Here is a 27,270-nt window from a genome sequence, read left to right as displayed (position 1 = left end):
GGCTTGACGTCGTAATTTTGCGTTTTTCTAAGGATCACTTACGGACAGTTACGCCTGCTTGCAACCCTGTCGATACCTGCGAGCGTCCGTAACGTAAGGGAATGTGTGACAGGGGCTTACCACTTGGTGAGAAATATTGTGGATGCAGAGAGTATTGCATATATGTACAAGTGTGTGTGTGTGTGCATGTGTATGTGTGTGTGTGTGTGTGTGTGTGTGTGTGCATTTTGTCTTTATGATAGTATAAGAATGACATTATTTTGTACAATGTTGTGTATAATGCAGTTAGTCTTTGCATGTTTTGTTTTTGTTTTCTGTGAAAGGGAATTTTGTGACATGCAATTGAACGAAATTCGAATAAAGCATAAAAAGTGTGTGTATGTGTGTGAGTGGGTGTGTGTGTGTGTGTGTGTTTGTGTGTGTGTGTGGTGTGTGTGGTGTGTGTGTGTGTGTGTGTGTGTGTGTGTGTTTGTAACACATGTGTTTTGTGGTGAATTATTGAAAGTGAAAGATGTTAGAGTTATTCAAGTAACTGAGGTATCTCATTGGCTTGGATACCCGCAGTGAGGACTCGAGTCTCACTGGTCTGCGACATCTGAACACATCTCGACGTCCGGAGATAGCGTCGAAAGAGAATCGGGAACATGCTTATTTGTTTGTTTTATTTCTGTCATAAACATACATACAGAAATAAAAGACATCATAAGGTGCAAGAAAAATGATACATGCATAAAATGAAACATACATAAATAGCAAACTTTTGTGAATAGTATGACACTTCGTCAATATACGAAAAAGAATAGAGGATTAGACAAAGATAACGGCTGGATAGCCCATAATCAGCTGCACTTTTTTTTTGGTGCCGCTGGTCTTCCATGGAGACCAGTTATACAGAGGTAAGAAAGAAAAAGAATAGAAGGTTACATTATTATGAAAATAAAAAATTTGGATATCAATATTGTACAAGATCTCAAGGCAATATAAACTTTCTGGCGGTGTGTAAATACATTATATTAATAAATTAATTTCTTTTGTATCCAAGCAAATAAGTGAATTTACATGACTGAGATTAACCTAATTCAGAAAGGGACCGTTAAAATCATTCAGTGACGTGAAGTCACGGACAGCATGCGGAAGGCTACAGTTTGTCTCCCTGTAGAGAAATGCACGTTTGCAAAAGTTTGTCCGAGATTTTGAAAGGCTGGGGCTGTCACAGAATTTGCCCGATTTCCATCCTTATATATGGAAATAAACGGACCAAAGAAATTTTCATAACCTCTGAGAACTGTTGGCAGGCTGTAACTCATACAAGATGAAACGGAGGAAACAATGTGCATTCAGTTAACTCAAATATTTTAATTGTCTATAACTGTGAATCTTGGTTTTACAGCAAATTATAAAAAGAGAAAAAAACGAACATAAATTATTCCTGCTCAGTGGCTTTCTGGCTCTTAGGACTTTATTATGTTTAACTTGAATTGGACTTATTTCACCTCGAATGGCTGTCACGGGTGTACGTTGCGTGACGATGGCTTATGACGACGATGTATGACGATGACAATGCAGGTCGATGACGATGTCGGTCGACGACGGGGCCCCGTTACGCTGGTGCTGGGATGGACTGTCGCGTGGTCTGTCGTAGCAACTCTTCGCGATTGCCGTTCGCGTGGTCGCTCTCCCGACGGACGTCTTAGCGGTGTCTCCTCAGCATCCAGGAATGAAGTCCGGTCGACAGTCTATGCTCCCTTGCTGCCTCGGAGCTGGTCGACAGTCTACGCCCTTATGCACCTGCCTCTTGCAGTGTCAGTGGGCCCTTGACCCTTCGGGAAACCCGGAAACCCTTCAAATATTAAAATAATCACATAACTTCAAGCCAGAGCACTGAAACACATTCATATTACATTCACATCCTGACTGACGTTCAAATTACCTCATTATACAAATATATTCAGGCTCATGCAACTACACATAACAGCCATTATATATTCTATATCACATATTAACCGAAACGTTTATCACAATTCACTCTCACTTCAGATATCATTTAGACAAACGAATTATTCCAATTAACAATATAAAAATTACAAAATTAATGCACTTACCACTATCTGTGGGTATCTCTAGTTAATACTGACTGGGGTGGCGGCCCCTGTCACCGTTACCGAGTGGCCATTCTCATGCCATGTGTCACGGAGACAGCACCACAGCGTGATGTCCCCTTCACGGCCTGATGTCATACTGCCGCTCCTTGCCACACATAGCACTACCGTGGCTCTACCGAGAGCGGTCTGGAATTTCTTCTATTGAAATGCTAAACAGTTTGCATCAATTTGCCTGCTTAAGTACCTATTTACAAATTCCATGCAAATTGACCTCAGTGGAGGAGAGCGTCTGTCACTCCACTCGTGACAAATAACCCCCCATTTAAGATGACAGTCGCTCTGAAACAATAACCATTTCTCTAATAAAAATCGAATGTCTGTAGCAGGTAAGTACTTTCTCACCATTACTCTTCTAAATCAAAAGCATTATACTCCTGATAACAATTCACTGCTTCATAACTTCACTCGTCGTGATACATTACAGACTACTGTTCCAAATGTCGGCTGCTGTCCATGGAGACAGTTTATATGTGTATTCTATCGAACCAACAAACTCCACAGTATACTATACAATCTGATTTACTCAGTCAATTGGATAACATATAAACTTCATCATATCTCTTTTAACACTCTTTTGCATTCAATAATAAAATTACCCTTTTTTTCACCGCACAATACAAAATTGACACTTTCGGCACAATTTCAACAGACTCTTCTTGTTGGCCAGTATAACATTGGAGAATATTATGATACCTGTGCTAATCGCATATTATGTGCATTAGCTGTTGCTACAAAAAAAAAATGTAATGTGCCAAACCTTCTTATGCACGGTATTTACCGGGGTGTCTGATTCAGAGCAGTCAGATAATTTCAGAGATGTATGAATCAACTGCATATCTTACCTCATACTCAGCATACATAATTTGTGTAATGCTGTAGTTTTCCAATATACCTCCTAACATACAGTGTATATAACGGTAACAATAAATTCATTGCAAAATTACGTTGTGATTAAACTCACATATAGTAGAGATAACATGGGCTGTTTACTCCTCTACTTCTACTCAGTAGGGCATCTACTGAGGTAATCAGCCCCAACATTCTCTGAGCCCTTGATTACCTGTACACGATACTGGTATGCCTGCAGTGCAAGCGCCCAGCGCATGACTCTTGGGTTTTGCATTCGCGCGTGTGTTAGATGAGCAAGCGGGTAGTGGTCAGTTTGCAGCTGGAATGCTCGGCCATACAAAAAGTAAGAGAACTTTCTGACCGCCCACGCAAGAGCTAGACACTCGCGCTCTACGATTGGGTATACGCGCTCGCGCTGCAGCAGTTTTCGAGAAGCGTAGCTGATGGGGAAGTATTTCCCCTCGCTTTCCTGCATCAGCACAGCGCCGAGTCCCACATCGGATGCATCGGTCCGTAGAACGAACTCCTTGTCGTCATCGGGTAGTCTTAGAATTGGGAAGTCGACTAGTCTGTCTCGTAGTGTACAAAATGCTTGCTCATGGGATTCGTCCCATCTTATCTTGTCAGGCTCATTCTTCTTCGTCGCGTCTGTGAGGGGAGCAGCGATCGTGGACATGTTTGGAATAAACTTCCGATAATATCCCACGAGCCCCAAGAATGCTCTCACCTCCTTCTTGGTTGTCGGTCGCGTTGTCGCCATCACCTTCTGGATCTGTTCTGGGGTAGGTTTCATCTTTCCTTGTCCTACGATGTGTCCTAAGAACTCCACGGACTTACACGCGACATGACACTTTGTCGGTCTCGCTGTAAGGTGAGCCTGTCGTAGTCGGAGGCAGACTTGTCGGATGTCGTTCAGGTGCTCCTCCCATGAGGAACTGTAGATCAGAATGTCGTCGATGTAATGGACGACATGGGGCAGGCCTTCCAGCAGAGCTCTCATCATCCGAGTGAACACTGCTGGGGCATTTACTAGCCCGAATGGTAGTACCTTGAACTCGTACTGGCCGTCTGGCGTGACAAACGCGGTCTTCTTCCGGTCTTCTTCGACCACGGGTATCTGCCAATAGCCTTTGGCCAAATCGATCTTGGTGAAGAACTTTGCATTTCCTATCTCTGCCATCAGTTCTTCGATGTTTGGGATTGGTTCGTTGTCGACAACTGTCTTGGCGTTCAACTTCCTATAGTCGACGCAGAAGCGATTCTTCCCGTCCTTTTTCTTTACAAGGACCACGGGGGATGCGTATGGCGATGTCGACCTTTCGATCACTCCCATCCTCAACATGGTGTTGACCTCCTCTCTGATGGTCTCCTTCAGTGACCGGGGGACTGGGTATGGGCGAGAACGTATCGGCTCGTTCGTTTTCAGTTCGATGGCGTGCTCGATGATGTCGGTCCGTCCTGGGACATCGGTCATGACATCCGAGAACTCCAGCAAGAGGGATTTTACCTCCTTCATCTTCTCCTCGTCTAGCTCGTCACTGCACTTCACGTCATGCACGCTTTCCGACGCTTCGATGGAGGGAAATGAGAGGGGCACCGATCCGTCATCATCTACCTGGTCGTCCACGACACTGACGTAGTTCGCCTCCAGTTGTCCCTGGTTTTCGTTCTCGAGGTCGTCGACTTTCTCGTCTTCTCTCCCAATGTACCGTTTCAGGAGATTGGCGTGGTAGGTCCTTTCCTTACCGTTCACTAGCAATCGGTAATCGTCTCTGGCAATTCGCTGCACGATTTCGAATGGACCTCGCCATTGCATTTGCAGCTTATTCCTCGTCGTCGGTAACAGGAGTAGCACTTTGTCGCCGCACTCGAAGCGTCTCTCCTTCGTCTTCACGTCAAAGTGTTTCTTGTACTTCCTTGATGCTTTGGACAGCTCCTCTTTGGCGAGTTCACACGTCTGTTCGAGTCGGTTTTGGAGATCGATTACGTACTGGTACGTAGTCTTCGTTTCTTCCTCAGGGATCTCCTTAGTCCACAGTTCTTTCAGTACTGTCATGGGTCCTCTCACCACTCGGCCGTACATGAGTTCGAAAGGAGAAAAGCCAAGGCTTTCGTGAGGCACCTCTCGATATGCGAAGAGAAGAGCTGGCAGGAAGCGGTCCCAGTCGCTAGGTCGCTCCTGGCACATCCTCCCCAGCATCTGTTTCAACGTGCCGTTGAATCTCTCGCAGGCGCCGTTCGCCATCGGGTGGTATGGTGTGGTGTGAAATTGCTTCACTCCCAGAAGTTGAGCTGCTTCTTTCATCACACCTGAAACGAATTGAGTGCCGTTATCAGAGAGTATCTCATTAGGAATGCCTAACCTCGAGAATACTTCAACTAACGCCTCTGCTACCCGTTCTGCTTCGATTCGTGGTAACGCTACCGCCTCTGGGTACCTAGTTGCAAGATCGATTATCGTCAGGATATATCGATTCCCTCTCTCGGTGATCGGTTCAAGTGGTCCGATCAAATCGACCGCCACTCTACGGAAACATGTATCAATCAAAGGGGGGATGGTCAGGGGTACTTTCCCTATCTTACCCTTTGGCGTGGTGCGTTGACATGAATCGCATGATGCACAGTAACGCTTGACATCGGCTTGAATCCCTGGCCAATAGAAGTGGGCGAGAATCCGGTCAGCCGTCTTCTTCGTCTGCAGGTGACCTGCTAGAGGGGAGTCGTGAGCTAGTCGGAGCACTTCACTGCGATACGGCTGGGGCACCACTAGCTGCGTGAATGTCTTTCCTCTCTCGACGTAGGGAGACCTGTATTCACGGAAGAGAAGATTGTCACGACAAAAATATCTGACCTCACTTCCATTCCCTACAGCCTTAGCCTCACCTTTCTCCGCCAACTTTCGAAGTTTTTCCAGCGTACCATCTCGTGCCTGCTCTCTGATCATCTCCTCCCTGGTTGCAGTGATCGTCGGCTGGTCTGCTGATCCTAGTCTCTTCCACGGCCGTTCCTTCGATTTCCTCATGCCTCTTGTCTCTACTGCTGCACTTTCGTTGGTTGTAGGTAGGGGTGTCGGTGACTGCTTCACCCTCTCGTCAGTGTGGGGACGATCACGACTGTCGGAGGTCGTTGTGATGCCGTTCTGCGTTGTCCCTTTCGAAGATTCTGCTTCCGCGGACTCTGCCTCTGAACCGGAGGTCGTCATCTCCTCAGCTGACGGCTCCTCCCTAGCATCCTCTCCGCTCCATCCGATGTCCTCGTCACCAGGCTGCCTAGCACCACTAATATTACCTATAATTAGATCGTAGATAGGATTCGTCATACATAAAGCATGTGTTGTTCCAACAAAGTATGGTGAGTCGATTTCAACTTTTGCTAGTGGCACTTTTCTCACAGTACCATCTATAAGCACACAAGTTTGAATCTCACCAGTCAGCTGTGATTCCTCTATCAGTTGACGTTTCACCACTACGGTGTTGCAACCAGTGTCTCTCAGCACCTTCACTCTTTTGCCATTCAACATACCATCACATGTCGGCATGTCTGTGCCTACGTTACACCCACCGCTAAGAAGGGGTAACTCGTGACCACACATCAGTTTAACTGAAGGTGTGCCACAAATATTCCCTCTCTCGTGAGCAACATGAGTAGGGCATACTCCTACCACACATGTTGCCCCCGTCTGTTTTGACTTTGGCACATACTGCTTGCTAGTTACTTTCGACTGGTCAGTTTTACGGTCTGGACACTTGGAAGCAAAATGTCCTTGCTTACCACAGACAAAGCAACCCTGGTGGTCGCGTGACGTAGTGCCCCCTTTCTTTGCTTGGCTTGCTTCGTTGCCCTGGTTACGAGACTTATTATCGTCGCGTGCGCGTTTACCGGAGCCGCCATGCCCGTGTGCGTCCCGATACCGATCTGCGATATCTGCCATCTCTTTCACCGATCGTGGGTTTCTCTCACGAATGAAAACAGATAATCCACGATCACAACATTCGAGCAGCTGTTCACGCACCGTTAGCTCTAGTAGCCCTTCATAGGACTTACTTGTACCCGACATCTCTACCCATCTAGTAGCATATCCGGTTATGCGCGTTGCAAATTGCCCAAATGATTCGCCCATTTTCTGCCGCGCCTCTCGAAAACGTTTGCGAAAGCCTTCTTCAGTTAGCGCAAACTGCCGCAAGAGTGTATCTTTCAGATTCTCATAGTCATCAGCTTCATTTGCCGGTAAGAGAGAATAAACTTCCAAAGCGCGCCCGGTCAAAAGGTTCCCCAATGCAGGAGCCCAGCATTCTTCTGGCCACTGACTTTGTTTTGCATATCTCTCAAAACGCAACAGATAAGCGTCCAAATCGTCAGAGTCAGCGCGAAACGCCGGCAAGCTTGGTAGGCTACTCCTTACACTATTTGTTGCCTTCACATTGACACTCTTATATTGAGCTATTTCTAACTCAATCCTCTTTTGCTTGGTTATTTCTTCCCTTTGTACCTGTCTTTCATCTCTTTCTAACTTTTCATCTCGTCTCTTTTCTTCGAGATACTTGTCTCTTTCAGTGCGGGCAAACTCCACTAGTTCTGCACCTTGCAGTCCACAATCTTTACCTAACTGTACGTACTTCTCTAATTCCATTGTGATATCTTATACACACAACATGGGGTTACACAAATCACGTCTCAAATTCTTGTATGAATAAACCCTGCCAAGTTCTCTCTTCCCGGACAAGCCCCCAATTGTCACAGAATTTGCCCGATTTCCATCCTTATATATGGAAATAAACGGACCAAAGAAATTTTCATAACCTCTGAGAACTGTTGGCAGGCTGTAACTCATACAAGATGAAACGGAGGAAACAATGTGCATTCAGTTAACTCAAATATTTTAATTGTCTATAACTGTGAATCTTGGTTTTACAGCAAATTATAAAAAGAGAAAAAAACGAACATAAATTATTCCTGCTCAGTGGCTTTCTGGCTCTTAGGACTTTATTATGTTTAACTTGAATTGGACTTATTTCACCTCGAATGGCTGTCACGGGTGTACGTTGCGTGACGATGGCTTATGACGACGATGTATGACGATGACAATGCAGGTCGATGACGATGTCGGTCGACGACGGGGCCCCGTTACGCTGGTGCTGGGATGGACTGTCGCGTGGTCTGTCGTAGCAACTCTTCGCGATTGCCGTTCGCGTGGTCGCTCTCCCGACGGACGTCTTAGCGGTGTCTCCTCAGCATCCAGGAATGAAGTCCGGTCGACAGTCTATGCTCCCTTGCTGCCTCGGAGCTGGTCGACAGTCTACGCCCTTATGCACCTGCCTCTTGCAGTGTCAGTGGGCCCTTGACCCTTCGGGAAACCCGGAAACCCTTCAAATATTAAAATAATCACATAACTTCAAGCCAGAGCACTGAAACACATTCATATTACATTCACATCCTGACTGACGTTCAAATTACCTCATTATACAAATATATTCAGGCTCATGCAACTACACATAACAGCCATTATATATTCTATATCACATATTAACCGAAACGTTTATCACAATTCACTCTCACTTCAGATATCATTTAGACAAACGAATTATTCCAATTAACAATATAAAAATTACAAAATTAATGCACTTACCACTATCTGTGGGTATCTCTAGTTAATACTGACTGGGGTGGCGGCCCCTGTCACCGTTACCGAGTGGCCATTCTCATGCCATGTGTCACGGAGACAGCACCACAGCGTGATGTCCCCTTCACGGCCTGATGTCATACTGCCGCTCCTTGCCACACATAGCACTACCGTGGCTCTACCGAGAGCGGTCTGGAATTTCTTCTATTGAAATGCTAAACAGTTTGCATCAATTTGCCTGCTTAAGTACCTATTTACAAATTCCATGCAAATTGACCTCAGTGGAGGAGAGCGTCTGTCACTCCACTCGTGACAGGGGCTATACGGTGCCGAAATTGGTAGGGTTTAGAGGAATAGAATATATAATATTAATGTTTGTAAGTAGGTGTTAAATCACTCAAAATCTTGAAAATCATCACTCCGATATGACATTTTTGATCGGATTTTAATGTTTTACTGTAAAAAGCATACAATGACATAATGAATTTAAAAAAAGATGTGATTTAGGATTAATTTTCATAGTGATACATATCTATTATGATCGATTTTTTTTTTCTTGAGACCTTTCCAGTCTCCAGCTGATCTCGGAGACGTCTTCGCGACTTGGAAGACGTCTCGGAGACGTCACGACGCGTCGTCTCCGGGACTTCCTTGTCGCCTTGTTTTCAGAGACGTCTCGGACATCGCATTTTTGGTGAGGGCGCAATTCATTTTTGGTCTCAGAGCCGCTCGAGTCGAGGCAGTCTTTGTCATATCGAAATGTCCTCCGCTGAGAGGCTTGTGGAGACCTTATCTCTTGACTTTACATAAAAATTAACGTTGGATTGCGGTATAGAGGGGGTAGAAAGTCTCACATGCGTGGTTTACCATGATAATGATGATGATGATGATGATGATGATAATGATAATGATGATAATAATAACAATAATATTGATGATAATAAATAACAATAATAATTACAACAACAACAATGTACAACAAAACGTTGGATTCTTCTTATCAAATGGTGGAAAGAGGAGGGCCACTGCTTAACTAACCACGGGCACAATACTCCGCCTCCTCCACCCGAGTAGGCCCTTTGAAACACCTTCCACAGTCCCTGTCTGTCCAAACATCTAAACTTGTCCTGCATGGTCAGCTAATTTCATGTCATTTTAATAAGAGTGTGTATAATATAAAAATGTCAATAGGAATTTTACCCTATTATATCTTGTAGTAATGTATACATTATACAATGTATACAATTGAGTATATGAATATAAGAACGACCCAAGTCCATGGAAGACCATTTAGAGTATATAAACTTAATGAAAAAAAAAATTGTATCACTTTGGATTATGTCAACTTTTTCTTTTCTTTTTTTTTGTGATGATGGAAATAAATAAACTATTGAATTGAATTGAAAACTAAAAAAAACCTTCACATCTTTTTTATTTGTCCAATAATATTCTATTTAACTGTGATGGGAAGGAAACATTGTATATACAAATTAGAACACATATTATTATGACAATTAACATTTACATTAATTGTGGAGAGGCCATTTTGTGTGGTAGACTTGGGTCGTTCTTTGATTCATATGGACTTGGGTCGTTCTTTGATTCATATACCTGATATTCTGCTATAGAGATGAGAGAAGGATGAGAGAGGGCGCTATTATATGAATGTAAGGATGACTCAAGTCCTTCATTCTTACATCAATATAAGATTTAACTCATTCATTTCAGGCACTTCCGGGGTTAATTAGGATTTATCATTTATACACAAGATGAGTCCATGCATAAGCTACAATTTCCCTTGTTAAACTGGATTTGACCAAAAATTGGACTTGGGTCGTTCTTATATTCAGGTCTTCAATTTATTCAGTCATAATCACATAGGGCCTATCCGTTCAACATTTTTGTGTATTTTTGCAGTTATGAGGTGTGTCCATGGACAAACCCTCCCCCATGACATACTTATAGGCTTATAAGCCTATAAGACACACACATAGACAGACACAGACAGACAGACAGACACACACACACACACCACACACACACACACAATCAAACAAACACGAACACATAATGTGCAATAATGAAAAGTACCGTCGTGTTTCGGACCATTATGTGTGCAGCTGACTCAACGAAGCGGAGGTCTTTCCGCTTTTCATCTCTTACATATTCTATACAAATCTAATTATGAAAGTGAAATTCACCCAAAACATACAATGTGACTTCGGTGAATCACTCATGTAAATATAGAGCCTATACAGATTATTAGAAGAACCTCCGGTTCAGCAGTTATGAATCTTTAAAGGACAAGTTCAGCTTCATATAGACATGTGGGTTGAGTGAAGGCAGCAATATTAGTAGAACGCATCAGTGAGAGTTTGAGGAAAATCAGACATCCGTTCAAAAGTTATGAATATTCAAAGTATCTGCGCAGTCACTGCTGGATGAAAAGACCATTATAGCTTATGATGTCACATGAATACAACGATATAAAGAAAGAATAAAGAAAAGTCAACATATTTCCATTTTTCTCGCATAACAGAAGAACACTCGACTTCTCTCTTTCAGAAGGCAGGGGAAATAATATTACCCTTAACATACGTCAGTAGCAAGTCAAAGGAATGTGCACTTTATTCAAAAAGTAAAGTTTTGTGAAATTCTCTTTTTATTTTCCTTATAATAATAGTTGTACGCATGTGACATCATACACTGAAGTAGTCTTCTCTTCCAGCAGTGACTGCGCAGATACTTGAAATATTTGTAACTTTTGAACGGATTGTCCAATTTTCTTCAAACTTTCACTGATGTGTTCAACTAATATTGCTGCATTCTCTCAATCTTTATGTATATGAAGGTGGACTTGTCCTTTAAAGGTTTCGTTAAATTCATGAGATTGTGCACTGCAAAAAGTCCGGTGTTAAATAGTGAACACCGAGCTGGTGTTAAATTTTCGGGGCTCATTTATGGTGTTAAATTAACACCTCCGGGTGTCATTTCCAATATAAAACTGTTTTTTAAAGAGTTTCTTAGTAACTGCACTTCTTGTTGATTTTTTATTTAAACAAGACGATCAAGAATTTTACATTAAAATACTAGATTTTTGAAAAAATGTGAAAATAAATTTACACCAGAGTAACACCAGCTGGTGTGGTCTCTTATTGAAGCTGGACGGGTGTTAAACCATTGATATTAACACCAACAAATATCAAATCAACACCATGTGGTGTCATTTTTTAATTAACACCAGTACAGTGTCAAAATATCACCAGGTACAGTGTCAAATTAACACCACGAAGTGTCAGGTGAACACTTTTCAACACCCGGATCACAGTGCATTTTCTACGCCTGTGGATGTGGTCCTCTATTAACACTTGATCGGTGTTAAATTTAACACCTATGGTGTTAAATCTAACACCGATGTTTTTACAGTGTGTCGTCATCACTGGATTAGAAGAACAGTGGGACATTGATTATGACACATTTATTGTGACAGAGATCCATACAAAGAGAACATGGAGATTATTCTCTAAATTAGTTTTTATTTTATGAAAAGTACACATTCCAGGCGAATTTTCACTGATGCTTTCGAACTCGTGCATGGTAAGGCTTAAACCTAGGCCTATAGCTACCTCCTGCCTCTGAAGGGGCGAGTTACAAGGAAAATCGGGATCGTTCAGACGTTACCCATTTTTGATGTTTGGATAAAACAATGTGTCGTCTTTGCGGGGTAAGGAAGCTACAAAATATACGATTTTATTTGATTTTGATTTGATTTATTTATTCTCTGTATGGCATCATCTACAATTCTTTTTCATCAATAATGAAACATAATATATATATATATATATATATATATATATACGAATATGATACTCATTATAGCTAGATTTTTATAGCTAGTTTTTTATAGCTAGTTATTTTTTCCGACCTGCGTATCTCAATATAACTACATTTATATCTTTACAAATGACTTGATTAATTTATATTAAATACAATAGTTATAAAAAACCCTCGAATAATATATTATTTACTCATTATTTATCTTGCGATCCACGTCCCACAAGCTTTGCTTTTTAGTGGATCACTATTTTCCATAAACGAATCTATTTTCCGCACGCCCACGAAGTATATATGCATTGTTCCTCCTGATTATTGTATATATATATATATATATATATATATATATATATATATAAATATATGTTGTTATATAATTTTTCTCGGATACTACATGAATCTTTTGCAAATGTTTTAACAATATTATTTCATGACATGTTTGTATACTTATTTGTACTATGTTTTGTTTTCGTTGATTGGAAATAAACTATGATTGAATTGAATTGAATTGAATAGTTCTAAAATTGCAACAATTTTCATTACATATTACACCTATGACATAGGGAATTCGAAATTTCCTAAAAAGTGCATAAAAGTAAATATATTTACTTCGTTATATTCACTTTTTCAGGAAATTTTGAATTATATGGAATCCTCTTCATTAAATTTGTAGGTTCCCTAGATGTCACATCATAGATTTTGTAGCCTTCTTCACCCAGGAAAGACGACACATTGTTTCCTCCAAAAATAAAAAGTGAATAACTTCGGAACAGAATCGTAATCTCTTATACTATAGTACTAGGCCTTACCTTGGACTGAAATATTTTTGCATCCAAGCATCGAACCCACCTAATATATCCTATTTACTCAGTATATCACAAGGGAAAATTCTCCTTCTATTGTTTTCCCCAATGGAAGCTTATATTTTTCCATGTCTGCTTTAGGCCTCATATGCATGAGAAAGTTGAATTTTAGTGTTCTTTTGTGCCGAAAATAGGAACATGTTGATAGTATATACGTAGGCATGTGCACTATGCAGTATCACAAAATTATCATGTGATTTTTTTTTTTTTTTTTTCTGTCAAAATGTTGGGTTGATGCGGCACTGAGACTGGTATCCTTTCTGACGCCGTCAGTATCGGCTCCCTCTACAACGCGCCTATGCAATATTTCAAAATCGGCTACCACTCTGTATGTTTAACATGGCGACCTACACATCTACGTGTAACTTTTGACGAAGCTTTTCTCGTGCAAGTAGTGTGTATAAAAATCTGCCACCATGTTTAAGAAGATGAAAAAGCAAATCGAGGACAAGGAAGCGAAGTCTCCGCTTCGTCCGTCCGATTCATCAAAAGGAGTCAATCAGGTAAGTAGTGCCAGATAACCATGTTTTTATCATCCCAATCCGGCGTAATTTTCTTCTCGCTGTGGAGCGGGTACTCCGTTACGCCCACCTACCCAAGATCTCCGGCCGGCAGCGCTCTTGGCTGCGTGCTGGCTGTACTGTGCTTGTACCTCCGCGCCAGGCCGTGTGTGCGGACTTCTGGTGGACCTCGCGGATGTTTACGCAGCTCACATTTCCAGTCACCGTATGGCACCACGCACCGTGTGGCATTGAATTCGGGGTAATCCTGGGGTTTAGAGGCAGAATTATAAGAGTAAATATACATATGTGACATTAGAGACCTCTAACACACAACTCACAAGTTCAACAAACATAAACAGCAACCCTCATTATCCATTAAAGTGGGACTAGTGGGAGTAATGTCCACTTCACAGCGTAAAATACTTACTGACTAGAATCTACGCCAGGCTGACGATGGACTGGATTCAGGTGGATTTATACAGGTGTATGCCTTGTAGTCCTTTCCTTTCCCAAACCGTGAGTCCATCAGCGTCGAGTCAAGGTCGTGGGGGTCAATTGTCACCTGATATAGAGTTGGATGTGTCAGTCGGGTGACCCCCTAGTCAGGTTAAAGTTGAAGGGATTTCGTAGTAGGATGTTAATAGAACGTAGAAAATGTATCCTTCTACTCACCATTCGTTGATTTTATAACACAATATCTCCCGTGCGGCCGAGCTGCGCCTGGAGTCGATGCTGTTGCAGGAAATGGTCCTCCAATTGAGAGTTCAGTTATTGCACTTTCCCGTTTGGTATATACACAAAAACATAACGCGACACACAGTATAATTTCAGTAAATAAGGCGAAGTAGCACAATGTAGAATGCTCCAGAAGACGGCGAAGTTAGAGAGGGAAAATAGAGATAGACAGATTGAGAGAGAGAGAGAAGTTCGCGAGTCCGATGTTTGATGATGAAGTTTGGCGAGTTGACAACTTGGCGTTTTCGTGCTTTCACGTCGAAAGCTGGTCAAGAAGTGTCGTGTGCGTGAAAAGTTGATTTTTGTGAATGGAGAGTTGTAACACGCGTGCGAAACTTCTTCGAGAAGTGGAGCGAAGAAAGAAGGAGATTGGTTAGAAATGATGTCCATCTCGCGTTGTCATGGTGACCGTAGGAGTGACCGGAGGTGAAGTTACGCTGTTCGCGAGGAATGTGACAGATGATAATATATGAGTGCTCGCGATACAGAGGGCCAGAGCGGTTGTAAAAATGTGCTTGTACAATGTATTACGCCGTAGAGTGACCACTAGCGGATATGGTCAGCGAGTGGACGAAAACAATTCTTAGTAGTGCGAGAAAATGAAAGTGTGACTCATTGTGCTGCTACAAAGTCACAGTCCGGGTCTGGTTATGGTCGTGAGGTACAGTAGATAGGAGGGGAAGTTAAAACCAACCATCCCCCCAAACCAAATCCCACTACACCATCATGATTACATCCCAGAACAAAGTCCTTTGTCAAAGCAACTGTGACTGGTTTCTAAACTGCTCTCTCTGCGCTAACCATACCTAAATTTTACTTTGTGTTGGACAGTAATTGGTAACATGCATTACATAGAAATTTTCTTCAAATCTTATTAGAAGAAGAAGAAGAAGAAGAAGAAGAAACAATTACCACAACAACAACAACTACACATGTGTATCTAGCAAGTAGCATACAAAACTGCATAGAGTCGGTAGAGATAAGCATAGATAGCCATAGCCTCATAGGCACCATAAGTGGTCTAACCAACCGTTCGGCATTAGATCTCAAATATACTGAAAGGAGAACTTAAAGCCATGGAAAGTACTTTTAGTATCCATGTATATAATACCATTAGCCATGTTCGCTTGATTTTAAATACAAAGTTTACATGTACGACGGCACAACATCGTAGTATTTCTAGGACTAGTAAGGTCTACTAAATTTTACTCATCATGTCAACCACACTGTTTTTACGTAGCCCTAACACTTACTGGGTAATTTAGATCAACCGCCCTTGCGCAATGGCTTTCTTGCGTATACTATAAAATGAAAAGTATGCTTGGAACAGGGCGCAATACTCTGGAACATTCAAATAAAAACACAAATCAAGAGAAGTGAGGGAGGTATGGCCAGCTATGGGTATGCAACCCGAGGGAAACAGGAGGAGAAAGAACTGACAAAAATCCTCATTAGTAGGAAACATAAATTACATAGTTATTGTTAACACGTCTTTGCCATTCACTAGATTTCTTCTTCTTCTTCTGTGGTTGTCCTGCATCCTTCAGACTTGAAGATTATTACAGGCATCATTACATGTACCTCCGCCAAGGGAGGAGGTCATGTTTTCATTACCGATGGTTTGTTTGTTTGTCTGTGTGCAAAATAACTCCAAGATTTAAGCGCAGATTTAGATGAAACTTGCAGGAAAGGTTGAGAATGCCACAAGGAACAACAGATGATTAAATTTTGGTAGTGATCTGGAAATTTTTATGGATTTCATGAAGGATTTTTGATATTTTGGCAGGTAGGGTCAATGAACTTGGGAGTTCAAGCTGTGCATTTTCAAGGTTTTTATATGCGTACTAAAGTGCATGCTCTAGTTTCTGTTAGGGCAAGGCGTGCCGCGCAGCTGAAGCAGTGAAGGTTTATGACGTAACAAAGACTTCTAAATTCTATATTGGGAAATTATTGGGCAATTTTTCAGCATACATATGTACATACTAACTAGTAGTAGTACGTATGGGTGGAAATCACTGATCTTTGTGGAAGAGCAAGTCTAGATCATCGGTGGAAATGAAGTAGCTGCTAGGCGGAGGTCTGCACTCTCAGAGTGCTTTTCTAGTTGATGCTGTGCTTGTGAGTTGTATGAAATATCTGAGGGTGCGAGTAAAAATCCATCTGACAGCAGTCTATACTATAGGCTTGCCATCAGCTTTAAGTGCTTTATAAATGGGAGAACAGGCGGTCGATTAAAATGATGAACTTGCACTGGTGCACAGTAAAAAAATGTCACTTGCGTTTGTCAGCGAGAATTCCACACATCCAGTACAATCTACGAGTCAACAATCTTAGCCAGGATATGAATCTACCGTATTTTCTGCCTTGACTGAAATGAAATTAGGGTGAAACTGAGGGATGTTTTCTAAGACACAAGGTATTAAATTAAAAAGTGATCAATGAGTAGTATGTCCAACTATACACATCACGGATGCGGGAGGTCGAACCTTGGTGCAGGTTTTATACAAAAATTGTATCTTTTCAGTAGATTTTTTAGTAGATGTTGTGAGTTGTCAGTTGTCTAGAGTGATATATCATACAAAATGAATATTTATTCAAATTAGTTTCTGCTTGGATGGTCACTTAAAAAACAAACAATGACAAGGTGCCTCTGCTAACTGCTCAGTGTGAAGACTTAAAAAGATACTTCCGTGCTGAAAGGAAAGATGAAATTGTAGACTTATTTTGTATTTTCTATATGTGCTGGCATTGTATCTATAGGTACAATTGTACAATAAGTTTACCCTACATACATGTATTGTAATTGAGTGTGTCCTTTTTCTGAAACTCACAGGGAAAGTCACCTGGTGGTGGGGGCAATGCCAGTACTAGATCCACCCCTGCCTCCACCCCAGACTCCAAGCCTGACAGAGACTCGTTGAACTCGAGAAGGCCTCAGGTACGACACAAAACTGATGTCTGAATCAGAGTGACATGGTCAGCCAAATGAAACATCTGGGAACAGTTGTAGTGACTTGAAAGAAGGCAGACTTTAGATATAATACGCCTTGTCAAAACCATTCAGGATGACCTGGCCTATTGAATCATTTTGCTAATAATTACAAATTCCATGTTAATGTGAATGATATTGTTTTAATTTCCAGAATTGTGAATGGAGGTGTGAACATTTTCTTCCTCAGTTTTGTAATATTGCCAATAATTGACAAGCAACTAGTTTTAAACTTTAACCCCCTCACATCTCTCTTGTCTATTTCTTTCCTATCTTCGTCTATCTACATTTTCTATCTTTTATGAATAAATTGAAATACACGCGCAAATGTAAAATCCATTCACCTTCTGATCTCTCTCTGGCCCCATTGCCCAGACCCCAACTGAGAAGAAGACGAAAGCAGCGGAATCTGCTCCCTCCACCCCTACCACCCCTGCCGCCGCTGCCCCAGGCCAGCTCAATGCATCAGCCCCAGAAGCAGAGCAAGCCATTGTCAAACAGACTGCAGTACTGGTAGGTCAAACTTGTTAGGATCCCAAGAGTGGCTGGAATGTTCAACTGTACCTCAACAATGGACCATCTTTGTAATATACCTGTGCGGTTGAAATTTTCATCCATAAATTTGACTTGATGTTATTTTGATTGGACACTTTTGAATTTGTAATCAAATTGCATGTGCTATTTTTGAAATTTATTGATTCAGTATTCATTTGTTTTTTTATAAAGCTCAGATTTTGATGTGAAGAATACTGCTGTTTTCATGTAAATATGATATTATTGATAAGTAAAAGTTCATGACTATCACATACTCCAGTTTTGATTAAATTCTGTTGTTTTTATGCGTCCGCCACGAAGTGGTGCCGGAGGCATTATGTTTTCGGGTTGTCCGTCCGTCCTTCCGTCCGTCCTTCAGTCCGTCCTTCCGTCTGTCCGTCCGTCCGTCCGTCCGTCCGTCCGTCCGTCCAGGAGTCAAAGGTCAAGGGCAATACTTCAAAATTTTACTATTTTCTTTTACATATTTATGCAATGCCAGCAGAATTATTATTTTTTTTCTATTTGATGTATGCATGTATAACCCACTAGAGATTCTCTGGGATTTTTTTTTTGCCAAGAAGGTCAAAGGTCAAAAGGTCAAAGATCAAGTGAAAGTGCTGAACTTACTTCTTTCTCCATATCTCGGAAGTTGCTCAAGTTATCTTGAAGCAGTACATATTTATGTATGTTCTGCCTGACAGCGATTCTCTTATGAATCAAAGGCCAGATGAAAATGATAACAATTTACTGTTCAATACAGAAATTGTACTTTTTCTCCATACCTTGAAAATTACTCAAGTGCGTAAACTTATGAAAGGGTCAAAGTCAAGTTAAAGTTTTTAAATCCCCAAATACATGCTCTCCTATTCATCCAATTAAACATAGGTCAAGGAAGATGAACATTCGATACATTTGTGACAAACATGTCATTTTAATATTTTGCCAATTTTGTGAAAATGTAATCACACATTGTCCACATGTACTATAGACCTATTAGGAGAATCATGCATTATGGCTAAGGCATACCAGTGGCGACATTTCTAGTTTTCTTGTCATAATGATTGAACAAGGGTTAGAGTTTCTCTTGTGCGAACATGAAAACAGATTCAGCTGCATGATGTATGAGTGGAGAAATGTGTCAGCCATTCAGTATTGTCCTTGTGTCCTATTCCAGGAGAATGCAGCAACTCCACCCAGGTCGGGTCAGGGGAAACCCCCTGCCCCAATGGGCGGGGCACTTGGGGAAAGTCCCCTGTTCCCCCAGTACCAGCCTCCAACCAACACCTACGAGGCCCCCTCTGACACGGAGAGTGAGATGGAGGATTCAGGCATCAGCCTGGATACGGTGAGAAAAGAAGAACTCTTCCAGAGATACAAGAACCTGGAGAGGAACATGGTGAAATACAAGAGACGATATAAAGAGGTGAGATGAGCGGAGTATTGCTTATGTCAATATTTGAAGGTTCAAGGATTTTTGCAATTTTGACTGTGTAATTGCACATCACACATCACATATGCTTATATATGGAGTTAGTTTTGTTGGATGAGAAAAGAGATGATTTTTTGTATGGTCTTCTTTGGTGCATAAATGAAGATTAAAGGTTTAGAGAATATGCAAAATTAAAGGATGGTACAAGCGTACCTGGAGGCATACAAATTGTTGTATCAGCTAGATTCAGATGTAATTGTTCATTGCCCTGTACTTGTGCGTAGTACCCTGCAAAAGACTCGTTACAATTTAGAATTGCAATTTATATTCAACAATACGCAAAATTAAAAGAAGTGCATCAATTATTAAAGGAGGAGGGGAAAAAGGGCAACACATAGAAATTCTACTTTGTCATTGAATGTGAACCTCATATTCCATTATTCATTCTTTATTGAAATTGCTCTTATTTCTGTGGGTTTAGTAGTGCATTGTACAGTGGTGTAAAGCCTTTGTGTTGTTGTATCAACCTATTGAAGACTAGTCGTATGTGTACTCGGGCAGGTGTCTATGGGAAGTGTGTGTTATAGCAAAATCAGCTAGTCCTCAAGGGGTTAATTGAAAGCAATAAACATGGATTATTTTCATATCTCTTTGAAATCAGGTTACTGACTTTTCGATTGTCATCTTTTCTTCTGTTTGGTCTGAAGGTTTCTGGTGCTTATAAAGATCTATTAAAGGAAAATGAAAAGATAAAGGTGAGTGAGAAAATAATTTTGATTTTTCCTTCTGAGCTAAGTTGATATGCACCGATTAAACCTTCATCTACAAGAAACAACACACTGTATACCATTCATTTGCTCACCTGTGTCAACAAGAGTATTGCATTCTAGATCTACTGCCACACACAAAAATTCCATAGAAGCATTCAAGTTGTGCAGCACATATTTTTTTTTTTTTTCAAATGATTGATATGGATTATTGAGAGATAATTTGCAGAACAATTGAATCAAAATTGAAACTGAACTGAGTCATATAACATTGTTTATTCTGATTTAGTAATTTGGACATATGCTATGTAAAGCTCATTGATGAATATAATCTACTGCAAAAATTGTTATTTTTATGTTAGTATTTTTCTCTCCTGAGTGGGACAAATTTCTTTTGTTTTTAATTTTGTGGAATCAAGAAATTTATGAGTGGAACATATGACCTGCAAAAATATTTGTGTGTTTTTATTTTTGTGCTGGTTTCTGGTTGCTCGAAATGCGCAAAAATTTCCACACTGCGAAACTTCCCATGTTTACAGCATCACAAATACACTACATTAAAGATAGTTCACTTCAGGATTATTGTTTTCTAGAAGATACGCAAATGAGAAAAAGTTACCTCTCAGATCACTTGCCCTCCATGCCAATGTAGGCCTATATATTTGTATAATATACTTTTATTCTTTGATTTGGTGTATGATATTACATTCCACACAGACACTGTTGAATTTTGCTCATGACATTGCTATTGGTGTTAAACAAGCGAACATAAAGTTGATAAGCAAATATTTCCAGAATGGCAGACTTTGAACACTTCATATACTTTGGAACTGCTAGCTCTGTGTTTGAACTTTAGAAGTAAACACAGTGGTGGGCCTGGGTATTTCACATCATTCCAAAGTATCAACTTGTACAGTGTAACAAATGTTTTCTGTTCTGATGCCAGCTATTTGAGGTCATAGTGATATTGATTTTTCAGTTCATAACCTTGTGTTTGACGTAAACAATTGAAGGATTACTTCACATCTTCAAATAGTATACTTGAGTGACCCGCACCTCATCATAGGTATAATTTTTATGCATGAAACCACAAGTTCTATGATCGATACTGGAAATTTGCAGCTATCGTCATCAAATGCGAACGATGCGGAATAGTTGAGTGCTAAGAAAGGGGCCCGCACCTCGCCACCCCGCGCTCCCATAGACATACACGTAAAAGTGATGATACTGATAACACTTATTCCTTATATAAATTTAAGATTTTCAAGAAAAACTGTTTGGTTTTCACCTCAGTTTGCTTGGTTGTGGTAACCCTGCAAAGTTTCAAGCATACTTGGGTATCTCAGCCATTTCATAACCAATTTTCATTGAATAAATGTTGAATTCCTCTTGGAATTACATGCTCATATTTCATGTTTCATAAGAGGTTTCTGATTATCTCACCCAAACATGTAAAAACCTGAAGTTAAGTCTCAACCAAAACTATATGTGCCCTTTAAAGTAATAAATGTCAAAAGATCTTTCAGTTTGGATCGTGTCTTAAGGAGTCTTGCTATGGTGAGAAACTATCATGTGCTGTAAATGTGGAAACTTTTGCATTGTGTAAAGTTATATGCATATTGCATGACATGAAACCACCACAAGAAACACTTGAAATTCATCTTGCCCCACAAAATGTGAAAAATTGCTTATAAATGCAAAAATGTATACTCGTACAATACAATTAGTCTTTGTTATCCTATTGCAATCATTAGCTTACTCTTGCTTCCTACATCCACATGTCATTGCAGAATATCATGACTCAAACCCAAGACAAAGCTCTCAGGAGAATTTCAGAGCTGAAAGAGGTGAGAATTTCATCCAGCGTAGCATTTCACCCATTCTCAATCTACAGTATCTGAGATCACTTTGCAATGCCACGTGTTTATGCAAACTGACAAAATATCTAGAATTCATTCATGCAAAGTGCAATCTTGAGCATTACACAGAGAAATCACACCCAATATTTCTAGAATGTGATAATATATGCTGAAAAAGGACAAAAATTCAAGTTTTACTAGTGATAGTCTGTTGTAATATTATGATATTTAAATCAATAATGTACATGTATCAGACTCATATTATATATTGTATACTTTTCTGTATTTCCTCCCTATTTTGTGAGTGTGATTGTATGTACATTTTCCTTGTAATGATGTCTATATTTTTTAAAATTCAATTCAGTGATGTATTTAAACAAAAGGGCCACTTCATTGATGGTTTTCTTTGAAGCGCACAGTTGCTCGTACAAAGTGAATTAAAGCCAGAGTGTATGCCATTATAGCATTAAGAAAGTGATTGCAGCAACTGTAGAAGGCCTTGCAAAGATCACACCCTGTTTACGAGCAAAGTTTGACCCTGTGTATACCTCATCACCTCCACCAGGCGGCTGAGCTGGATCGGCAAGCCAAGACCCACATGGAGGAGACTTTTCGTCTTGCCCTGGAGGAGAAGGAGGAGATGGTTAAAGTACTACAAACTCAGGTCTGCTCCATGTTCCATCAACCTCTTCTTTTGACTGTAAATAGTGTAGTGGCACTCTTTAGGATGCACCCTTAACTTATACAGACCCACATTTAAATATAGGAATTGTGTATTTAGGTGGCATGTGTCTAAATAGACATTGGATGACCTGTTTCTGTAGCAGTTGGAAAAGGAAGGGGATCATGAACATCCTTATGATATTCCTCAAGTGCCTTTACATTTTCAAGCTGCCCTTTATAATGCTTATAAACTTGCTATCCAATGGAACATCAAATAGCTCTTTTTCAATTCAATTCAAATTCAATTCTTCTCCCATTATGCACATCATGGTAGCATAGACTTGCTAGAGTGCTCATACTGTAGTACCTATATTCGATGAATCTGTACAGAATCTAGAAAGGTTTTCAAATTTGGACAGAATAGCAAAACAAATATACAAATGCACACCATGCAAACAGTTGCGAGTTTGATGAGGCACGGTACACTTTTATAATAACTAACACATCTATTCTACCAAAATTTTGTCGCAACAAAGTAAAAATTCATGTCCAGAAATTATTTTCTGTATGTCTGTATATTTAATTTGTTTGGCCATTAAACAAAATTTCGATATAGCCCACGCTGCACACCGGTACAGGTCCGATGGCCCCTGACCAGTAAAAATCACTGTCGGACCAGTTACTTTTTTTCAGGAATGGACCAGTAAAACATGGGAAAACTGGGGTACCTACTGGTCTGACGGACAGGTGGGACCAGTAGGAAAAAATGAGTTAGTTTGCTGCCCTGATATGCAGTATAGCAAAAGAAAGCTGCCAGCCCTGAGGTCTTCATTACAATGGGAGTTGTGTATATTCGGTTTATGAAATATAAATTCATCTCTATTCAAATTCATGAAATTCTTCTGTCAAAACATCTCGACAGAAGAAATTCGTCTCTGTTGAAAATTTTCTGGGGAATGATCATGTTGCCATTTACAATTTACTTGAGGAGAATGTGTGGATGTTTCTAATCTCTCCCTTTGGTATCTTACCAGGTCAAGTTACTGAAGCAAGGTCACAGTACTGATGAGACGGATGCAGCTGACAAGGCCAGCCCGGCCACGCCCTCCACCCCGGCCACGCCCTCCACCCCAGTGGCTGCTGATGGCGACGCCCCCACGGCTGAAACAGTCAACAATCTGAAAGAGAAGGTGACAATCTACTCTTATTCTTCATACCCAGACAAGATTTCACTGGATCTACTATATCTGTCAATGGAATTTTGTGCAGTGGACTTCTTTGAATGCAAAAGTCAATATGAGTGTGAGATGCACAGTACATAATATCTGAAAGATGTTTTATATCCCCTCCTGCAGAGACCAAATTAGATAATCACTGAAGCTTAGCTATTCGATGAAATATACTGCAAATGAGTCCAAAGTATAGACCAGCAGGGATACAACCAGTCACTCGTAACTGCCAACAAACATTTACCAGATACATATTGGCATAGAGAGTGGGAGAAAAGAAATGGGATAGATACAACTGTATGTTCAGTTTAAAGAGCACAATATTGTGCTTCTTTGCTATAAAGAGGAATCATGTTATCTCACAACACTATACAATGTACTTCTACTGGTTCTTTAGGGAATTAGTTTCAGGACCTTTTAAACCTAATATGCCAGCTCTATTTTTTCATGTATGCAACAGACACTCTATGTATGTATCAGAGATGTCAACTCTTTTTTTTTTTCTTTTTTTGGGGGGGTATTTTGTACTTAATATGCCCAGAATACTGCATGTTTCATGGATAATACTGTTTTGTCTGAAATTGTATTACGACCCATGTCTGTTGAAAGAGAGGTAAAATCACTGTTTTGCCACCAAGAATACACCTTTTCAGCTCTCAGTGCCGTTTGCAAGCTTGACACTCCTGTTGTTTCAAGACTCTATTATTACCTCCGCCAAGGGAGGAGGTTATGTTTTCGTTACCATTGGTTTGTGTGTTTGTTGGTTAGTTTGTCTGTGTGCAAAATAACTCAAAAAGTAGATGACGGATTGGGATGAAACTTGCAGGAAAGGTTGAGAATGACACAAGTAACAAACGATTAACTTTTGGTAGTGATCCAAGAATTTTGGGGGAATTTATGAAGGATTTTCGATATTTTGGAAGGTAGGGCCAATGAACTTGGGAATTCAGGCTGCGCGTATTTGAGGTTTGCCTGCGTGCACTTAAGTGCGTGCTCTAGTTTCTGCTGGGGCGAGGCGCGCCATGCAGCTGAGGGTTTATGACGTAACAAAGGCTTCTATATTGGGAAATCAGGCAACTTTCAGCACACAATGCTATAAGTACGTATGGGTCGAAATCACTGATATCACTATAGAAGAACAAGATCAGTGGTAAAAATGATTTGCATGCTTGATGGAGGTCTGCGCTCTCAGAGTGCTTCTCTAGTTTATATTTGTGAAACTCACTACATTATTTGCACGTTTCGATTTCACCCAAAGGTCAAACGACTGGAGGCTCTATTGGGTAAGTGCAAGGAGACAATAGGGAAGAACAAGGAGAGGACTGCACAGCTGGTTATTGAGAAGGATTCCTCGATGAAACAGCTGGAGGATAAGACTAAGGAACTTGAACAACTCAAGGTAAACATGGCATATTTAGAGACATGGTTCCAAATATTTCAGCACAATTGTAACATTTTGACAAGTGATATGTGATTGTGAATTTTTTAAATGGTGATTGGCTTGTAGGATACATTTTGAATAACATCATTTTTGATCAGTTTCACAAATGTGAGCCCTGTTTGCACTATTAATTATGAAATTGTATTACCTGCATATGTATGTATATTATTTTCTAATTATTATATGGTAGCTCTTTTTTTTCTTCAAATCAATAGGTACAAACAAGGGTTGAAGAGAAATCTGTGTATCTGTTGTGAATTGTTACTGAAAATCAATGAAATCTAGCCAGGATATACACGTACATACAGTGTACATATACAGTATTTAAGCAATATGACTGGTGCACAATAGCACACAATATTTTTTTTTCTTTCCTTTTTTTTTAATGCCATATATGAAAACAAAAATGAATGTTTGTCCATGAAGATAAACTTGGACTTTCCTCTTTCAAAGATTACAAGAAAGAGGGTAATGAGATGTAAAGCCTAAAGATTTCATTAGTGAAATATCAGTTAAAAACAAAATTTTCAAGTCCTCACTGATTTTGTTATCCTCTGCCTTGGTTGTGTGGCTAACAATCAGGAGCAGCAGCGAGTGGAGCAGGCCAAATTTGCTGAGCAGCTGAGTAAGGCCAAGGACCTCCTGGACCAGGCCCCGGAGGAGAAGGCCCTGGCCATCGCTGAGACCAAACAGATGATGCATGCTGAGCTGGAGAGCAGGGACCAGCAGATCACGGAGCTGAGAGCCAAGGCTGCCTCAGCTGGCACTGAGGCAGAGACCCTCAAGGTGGAAGCAGAGAAGAGCAAAAAACAGAGTGAGTTTTCCATTTTTTCCCATCTTCCTTCTCATTTTTGTTGTTGTTGTTGTTGTTGTTGATGGCTTTGCTAGTGAAATAGAAGTGCTCTTCATTAGTCTTTTGTGACCTCTTTGTACATGATACCACTAGCATCATGATGCAATCTTATTTAGAGTTTTTTTTTAATGCCATTATTACACCCAGGGTGTGTAAGTCACAGACTTTGATGTTGATGTGATATCAGGGTTTATATATTTGCTGCAAATACCTTAAGTTTATTAAATACATATATATATGATATAGTGCATGTTTTCTCATGATTTTCTGCAAATATTTCATTGCAGACAATCCAGGCAGCTATATAATGTGGAATTTTCTCATGTCATGTTGCCACAGTTTGGACCCCATGATATTTAACTTTGATGTTATACTAAGCATTGGTAACTTTTCTTCTGCAGAGTTTAGGCTAGTGTCTATAGATGCAGTATTTGGTCAATGTACACAGGCAAAGTGTCTGTTGATTTTTTCAATCTACCACACTTTCTAAAAACTTTCTCATCTCCATACCACAAATAGTCATTCTTTGCTATTCAAAAGGCATAGCTGTATTAGAGGAATAACAGGTTACACTCTTTTCTGCCAGAAGTCAATAGAGGGCTCTCTTCAGAGATCCCCTAGTCATGCTCTCCATGGTAGCAGTTGCATGGGTGGAAATACATGGACAGCTTAAGTGACCTAAGGGTTGAGTCATGGGCATACGTTTGCACTCTTGCAGTGGTCTTAATCAAATCAGCTCTTGTTCCTCTGTGGTCAGATCAGGGTCAGATAGCCGCTGTGTTTTATATCTCCTTCTCTTTGTGAAGAATGTTAAAGGAATAGGGTCTACAAATTGTGCAAGAGTATCCCCTATCATCCAGCACTGTGATTCACCCAAGGGACTAATTTACATGATGTTTAGCATGAAAAAAAGAAGGTTGAATAAAGCTCCTGGCAACAG

General features: G+C 40.5%; 2 protein-coding genes across 2 annotated transcripts in view; one reads left to right on the top strand and one right to left on the bottom strand.

Annotated features, from left to right (window-relative positions):
* Positions 1–3,162: 3,162 nt before the first annotated feature.
* On the bottom strand, positions 3,163–7,641 carry LOC139740086 (uncharacterized). The gene has a single exon (XM_071650678.1). The coding sequence runs from the start codon at positions 7,639–7,641 to the stop codon at positions 3,163–3,165; it is 4,479 nt and encodes a 1,492-aa protein (XP_071506779.1).
* A 6,043-nt stretch (positions 7,642–13,684) lies between these two features.
* LOC139740856 (uncharacterized) overlaps positions 13,685–27,270 on the top strand; it is an 80,817-nt gene continuing 67,231 nt past the window's right edge. The window contains exons 1-10 of the mRNA XM_071651440.1: positions 13,685–13,831; positions 17,400–17,504; positions 17,931–18,068; positions 19,264–19,512; positions 20,226–20,273; positions 22,076–22,132; positions 22,710–22,808; positions 23,842–23,997; positions 25,295–25,435; positions 26,060–26,291. Of these exons, the coding sequence (XP_071507541.1) occupies positions 13,745–13,831; positions 17,400–17,504; positions 17,931–18,068; positions 19,264–19,512; positions 20,226–20,273; positions 22,076–22,132; positions 22,710–22,808; positions 23,842–23,997; positions 25,295–25,435; positions 26,060–26,291 (1,312 nt within the window). The 5' untranslated portion in view covers positions 13,685–13,744. The remainder of the gene's footprint in view (positions 13,832–17,399; positions 17,505–17,930; positions 18,069–19,263; positions 19,513–20,225; positions 20,274–22,075; positions 22,133–22,709; positions 22,809–23,841; positions 23,998–25,294; positions 25,436–26,059; positions 26,292–27,270) is intronic.

Source organism: Diadema antillarum, unplaced genomic scaffold (genome assembly GCF_040938485.1).
Source record: "Diadema antillarum isolate AM-2024a unplaced genomic scaffold, OU_Dant_1.0 scf00000030, whole genome shotgun sequence".
Classification (NCBI taxonomy): Eukaryota; Metazoa; Echinodermata; class Echinoidea; order Diadematoida; family Diadematidae; genus Diadema; species Diadema antillarum.
Note: the sequence above shows the minus strand (reverse complement) of the source record. Positions and strands in the feature narration are given on the sequence as shown.

What these genes read in the sequence shown, in the direction of transcription:
- LOC139740086 (XM_071650678.1), bottom strand. Translation starts at nt 7,641, where the DNA reads ATGGAATTAGAGAAGTACGTACAGTTAGGTAAAGATTGTGGACTGCAA.